The sequence below is a fragment of the Bos indicus x Bos taurus genome, chromosome 19 (genome assembly GCF_003369695.1).
Source record: "Bos indicus x Bos taurus breed Angus x Brahman F1 hybrid chromosome 19, Bos_hybrid_MaternalHap_v2.0, whole genome shotgun sequence".
Classification (NCBI taxonomy): Eukaryota; Metazoa; Chordata; class Mammalia; order Artiodactyla; family Bovidae; genus Bos; species Bos indicus x Bos taurus.
The window spans coordinates 43,409,034-43,415,062 of NC_040094.1; the positions used below are offsets into that span (position 1 = coordinate 43,409,034).

Consider the following 6,029-nt stretch of genomic DNA (forward strand, 5'->3'; position numbering starts at 1 on the left):
TTTTGAACTATGGTGTTGGAGAAGACTCTTGAGGGTCCCTTGGACTGCAAGGAGATCCAACCAGTCCCTCCTAAAGGAAATCAGTCCTGAATATTCATTGGAAGGACTGATGCTGAAGCTGAAACTCCAATACTTTGGCCACCTGATGGGAAGAACTGACTCACTGGAAAATACCCTGATGCTGGGAAAGATTGAAGACGGGAGGAGAAGGGGACGACAGAAGATGAGATAGTTGGATGGCATCACCAACTCGATAGACATGAGTTTGAGCAAGTTCCAGGAGTTGGTGATGGACACGGAAGCCTGGTACCCTGCAGTCCATGGGGTTGCAAAGAGTTGGACACAACTGAGCGACCAAACTGAACTGAACTGATTCAGAAGTAGTAATTCAGAGTCAGAGTCTGAGGCTTGGACTTCCCTGGTGGTCCAGTGACTAAACTGTGCTCCCAATGCAGGAGGCCCCGGGTTCAGTCCCTGCTCAGGGAACTAGACCCCACGTGCTGCAACTAAGACCCGGCCCAGACAAATAAATAAATAAATATTAAAACAAACAAACGAACAAAGAATCTGAGGCTTGGCAGCTGATTGGGATTAGGTGCCACGTTATTTAGGAGGCACTGCGAGGTCTGGACAAGACTCATGAAGGCCAGCCCATTTCCCCCTTGGTAAGATGGACAGTCAACCCAGATGGTCTCTGGGGCTGCTTCCTGCTGTGATTCTTTATGATTTGCAGTATAGGTCTTGCCCATGGAAGTGATTTGTGGGTTTTGGGCCAGGAAGGGAAACTTGTGCTAAGCCTGGGCAAGGGGAGCAGCCCCTCCGCAATTAGGGAAGGCTTGGGATGGAGAGAGGTTGGGGGGGGGGTGCGGTTCAGTGTCTCCTAGGTTGACCTAAGCTGTGGTAGGGGTCCCCCAGGTCTCCAAGGGCACACACTCAGGGCCCACCCCAGTTTCGAGCAGAAGTTACAGGGAAAGCCCTGGTGTCCAGGACTGAAGTGGAGAGGGCAATCCAGGCTGCAGCAGGAGGAGAGTGAATGGGGTCCCTGGTTTCCCCAAAAGCAGACCCCAAGCCAAGATTCTGGGTGTAAGAAGTTTATTTGGCAGGTGACCCTAGAAAGCACGTGGGAGGAGGGACAGGAGAGACAGGAAGAAAACCAGTAAGAACCGTGTTAATGAGAGGGTTACCACTGCGGGCAACTGGTGGGGACCCTTGGAGGCAGATGCTACAGAATACACTTCAGAGTTGTTCTACTAAAGGACGACAAAGCTGAGGTCTGTGGTCACCAGCCCCTGCTCCGTGCCAACTGGGGGTCACTCCTGGGAGCCTGAACTTCCAACACTTCCAGCCTGCCTGGTGCACAGGCTGAGAAACACAGGCATTGCCAGCATGGATTGGAACTCCCGTGTCCTCTAGGGTGGGCTGGGGGCTCCAGGCGAGGCGCTGCTGATGTCTGCTCTGTCCTTGAAGTCAACTCCTCGGCCTGACCAGGTTGGGTCTCCCTAAGGGCAGCAGCTCTCATGGACAGCTGTCAGCTGACACATGAAGACCCTGGCCAAGGGCTCCACATCCAGAGGGGCCCCAGAGGAAAGAGCGAGGCAGCCCATGGGGGTGAACGGGGCCGGGGCAGGCCTCAGCTCAGGACACCACCCTCCTCTGCAGGCACTGGGCCAGGGACCTGTGCCTGAGAACCCGGGGCATCTCTGGAGGGAAAGGGGCCGAGGGGCAGGCAGCGAGGGCTGCCCGCAGTTCCCTGAAGGCCCCCTGCCCCACCAGGTGGACTTGGGCGGGGCCCATGCTGCCCCGGAACCGCAGGTCCTTGTAGCGAGCGGAGGTTTCCTGAAGGCAGTGGTCAAGCTGGGAACAGAACGGCTCAAGTGAGACTGGTGTGGGGCTGGGTGGTGTGTGGGGGAGGCGCACATAGCTGTGCCCAGGGTGTGCGTGGCTAGAAGTTTCATGTGTACATGTGTGTCTTTGGGGTTCAACCCTCCCTTCCCAGAGCTCCAGGGAGGTTCTCCTCCCCTCCCCCACCTCCCCACGACACACGGGGCAGTGTGCAAAGTGAAGGGGATGTTCAGTTGTATCCTGTCTCTGTCTCTGGTTTACCTTGTCTCGATTTTCCTCTGACAAGTTCCTCAGCCCCTTCAGTGCCACAAATACCTCATAGTGGGGAGCAGAGCCCTCAGAGGAATCTGCGGACAAACCACCTATTACGGACACATGTTTTGTGAATGGGGCATCTTCGAAAGCTCAAGCCCACTGCCCTACTCCAAGGTTCATAGGGGAGAGAAGGAGTTTCTTGGCAAGGAGTGGGGTCAACGGAGAGGAAATGGGTAGAGACTGCAGCAGGCAGACGGGGGTTAGATATGCGGAGGGACTTTTGTTAGGAGCAGCACAAAAGGCTGGGTCTTTCCTCTTTCCTAGAGGTCTCCCAGCGGGGTGGGTATGGGTGAGGGATAGTCAGCCAGTGGAAAAGCTCACCCAGAATCCTGCTCTCCACCCAGCCATGGTCCAACAGCTTGGCCCCCGGCCACTGCCCCACGGCCCGGCCCAGGGCCTCAGAGAACACATCCTCACCAGTGTCTTCGCCTCGAACACTCAGGGTCTGGCCCAGCCTGAGGAGAAGGAAGCAGGAGGGAGAGGAACCCAGGGCACGAGCATGGTCCCTCAGTGACCCGGGGGGTGACTTACCTGCAGATGAATTTGACGACCGGACACTGATTGTAGTCACCCGCTACCTGTACCACATCACCAAGCCGGCACCTGATGGGGAGTGGGGATGAGGTCAGGCCCAAGGGCCCATTAACTTCAACAGCATGCGCATGGCCTTTAACCGGGTTCAGGCTCCCTGAGGCAGCAGTTGGGGAGAGGTGGGCGGGCAGATGCTCACCTGGTGAGGCTGGCGTGGTTGGTCAACACCAGCTCGTATTCCTTGCCCTTCTGGGCCTCAGCCAGCAGGACAGTGCGGGTAGCCTCTTCCCAAGTTCCTTCCTTGAGAGGGAGCAGCTCAATAAAGGGGGCTCCAGGGGGCAGAAGGTACAGGCCATGGGGCTGCTCTGGCCACAGACTCAGGCCCAACACCCCTGTGGGGAGCAAGCAGCCTCTTCATCTGCTAGACAATCGCCCAGGCCCCAACCCTCTGCCCATCTGATCCCCCTGCTGCCCCTCCACTCCATCCTTCCCGGCTCCCCCAGGCTCAGCCCTCTGCTTCTAAGGCCCTAACTGGGAAGAGGCAGTGGTTCTGGAGGTGATGGACCTGAAGAAAATGCTGGTATGGTATAAATCTGTGTAAGTCTCTTAACCTCTCTGAGCCTCAGTTTTTTCATCTGTAAAATGGAGCTGGTGTTGGGGAGGAATCAATGAGATGACTATGGGGCTTGCTGCAGTTCATGGGGTCGCAAAAAGTTGAACACAATTTAGCAGCTCAACAACTTGGCAGCTAGCTGTGTGCCCCTCACCACCCTTGAGTCTTGCTGACCTCCAGAAGCAGCGTAAGCGGGTGAGAAGAAGGTGAGCCCTTGGCACCACAAGGCCCCCAGGGCAGCCACAGCCTCAGCCTGGCCTCCTGCGTCCAGAGTCACCACCACCTGCAGCTTTGGCCAGAGCCGAAGGGCCAGTCCTCGGGTTCCCTGCTCCAGGGCTTCCCGCAGCTCGGCTGCCCGTCTGGCGAGAGGTGCTCCTGGGTTCCCAGCAGCGATGGCCTCAGCCAGCTCTTCCCCATGGGCCTCCAGGTCCAAGAAGACATCTAGGAGCTCTGCTGCCGTCCCAGCTTCCAGAGCCCGCAGCCCTGGGGACCTCAGTGCCTCCAGGAGCAGGACCCTTGGGTCCTTGGCTCCAGTGGGGCTCACTTGGCCCAGGGCATGCCAAGGCCAAGGGAGGGGGTAGGGCCAAGGGGAGGAAGCAGTTACACGAGCCGTGCCTCCTGGAGCCAGCACTTCCGGGTAGGCCTTGTTTAGGGCTGCCAGACCCAGCAAGGTGGCCTGGAGGGAGACAAGAGACAGTGTTGGCCCTGGGCCTGAGCCAGACCCTGAGCCCCCAGATATACTTTTTTTTTTTGGTCACCAGGGATCGAACCTGCACCCTCTGCACTGAGAGCGGGAGTCTTAACCACTGGACCATCATGGAAGTCCCCCAGTTTTGTTTTGAGGTTTTTGTTGCTGTTGTTGCTGTTTGCTTTTTTCCCATCCTGATGGGAGGCCTTGGCTCCACTTAGGGACCTTAGGGATGGGGTTAGGTTCCAGCCTTCCCCATTTACCTGCAGAGAGGCCTCGCCATGGTACCGGTTTGAGGTGGGGGGCAAGGGCTGCCCGCCACTTTCTTCCTCCTGGGCCTGGCTGGCCTTGGTCAGAGGGAGATGATTCCGGAAGGTGGTTATATCTGTAGCCCCAAAGACATCATAAAATCCCTATGAAGCCACAGAGTTTCCCAAGGGTTCAAACCAGACTGGTGAGACCCTCAGGGAAGGAATCCAGAACAGGCCTGAGGGGAGAGAGGCTATCAGGGGCCAGGATGGCAAAATTCATTTTGAACAATCCAGTCTCAGTAGGTTCTCTGGGTCAGACCTCTCTCTGTGCTGGCAGTAGAAGGGGAAAGCGTGGTCTTTGGGTTCTGGAATCTGACTCTCCTGTAGGGTTTCCTTCTCTTTGGGCCACTTCCCCAGACCTTGGGAAACACACCTGTGCTCCCTCTGAGGGGACAGCGGGGACCTTGGACTCCGCGCAGACACCACCTCAGGGCCTGCTGCTGGCTCTGGCCTGCGTGCAACGTGCTCTGCGCTAGTCTCTTCTGCTGCCAGGCGGCTGCCCAGCGCAGGGCCCCCCACGTCACACAGTGCTGGAGGCGGACAAGCCAGGACCGCCTGGCATCCCGGGACTGCGGCCGCCACAGGAGCATGGCCAGTGGCAGCAGCAGCAACAGGGTCAGCAGCAGCAGCAGCATCTCCAAGCAGCTCCTGGAAGGAGGAAGGCCTCCAAGTACTGGTACTGCATGGAGGAGGGGAGACCCATTTCCTCCCCTCACTCTGCCGAGCACAGGAAAATCAAGTTTAAAGGGAAGTTGGGGAAGAAGCCTGGACTCCTGTCAGGCACATGATGTGGAGGAGACAACGGCAAGGCTTTGGGGTCACACTGACCTGACTTCGGATCCTGGCTCTGCCCCCGGTTAGCTGTTTGGCTCTGGGGCACTCAGTCAGCTGCTTTGAGCCCCGTACCCTTGCCCCATCTGTAAAATGGAAATAATGATACCCTTGAGAAGGAGCACGCAGGCCATGGCAGAGCACCTGGCTCAGAGCAGTTACTTAACTGAAGACAGGTCTGGTCTACTCCCAAGAGGCTCTGCTCGGTCCAGGATCCACCCTGTCCCATCATTGTGTCCCTTCCCCGCCACCCCCCACAAGCCCTGAGCCCCCGAACAGTGGTTCTATGTCCCACAGGCACCTGTCACAGCCCACTTGTGCCTCTGCCCGGCACCCAGGGGCCCCTCAAGGCTCCGGAACAGCCTCAGTACACAGCTAGCCAGAAAGATGGAGCCCAGGCTTTAAGGGAAGTTCAGCCGCTGGGCCTGAGGGTGGAGCTGGAGGCGGAGTCGGGGGAGCTCTTAAAGGGACAGGTTGCCTAAGGGCCGCGGTGCTGGGAGGTGGCCCAAGCCTGCAGGTGGAGGGAAGTTACAGCCAGAGTAGAGTGGTCCATAGGGTTGCAAAGAGTCGGACACGACTGAAGTGACTTAGCATGCAGAGTGGTCCTCAGACTCGTGCCGGAGTAGGGAGAGAAACCTGAGTGCAGAAAAGAGTGTCTCAGATCAGCTTGAGCGGGGAGTGGGCACATCCCATCCTGGAGCAGGTGCAAACTTGAGCACTGTCAAAAAGCAACATTTTTCCAATCTAGAATTGCCCTCCACAAAGATAGTAGAGAAAGAAAATCCTTTTGTTATTGAACAAACATTAAAGCAGCGTGTGACGCATCACAGGCGAACTACTGGGACCGCGAAGACAGAAAAGAATCTCATTCTCCGCCCCCTTTTTTTTGTAGTTATAA

At 57.2% G+C, this 6,029-nt stretch overlaps 1 protein-coding gene across 2 annotated transcripts; it reads right to left on the reverse strand.

Moving 5' to 3' along the window:
• Positions 1-1,075: 1,075 nt before the first annotated feature.
• GHDC (GH3 domain containing) lies at positions 1,076-5,560 on the reverse strand. 2 transcript variants are annotated; one of them, XM_027517831.1, is made up of 10 exons: positions 5,433-5,560; positions 5,129-5,217; positions 4,674-4,948; positions 4,253-4,374; positions 3,476-3,977; positions 2,888-3,080; positions 2,689-2,760; positions 2,479-2,612; positions 2,104-2,204; positions 1,076-1,854 (listed from the first exon to the last, which is right to left on the reverse strand). In XM_027517831.1, exons 3-10 carry the CDS (start codon positions 4,933-4,935, stop codon positions 1,636-1,638), a joined length of 1,605 nt encoding a protein of 534 aa, XP_027373632.1. In that variant the 5' UTR covers positions 4,936-4,948; positions 5,129-5,217; positions 5,433-5,560; the 3' UTR covers positions 1,076-1,635. The 2 variants fall into 2 exon arrangements, with proteins under 2 accessions (XP_027373632.1, XP_027373633.1); XM_027517832.1 differs by having other exon boundaries at positions 2,104-2,189; positions 5,433-5,559.
• Between the last annotated feature and the right edge of the window lie 469 nt (positions 5,561-6,029).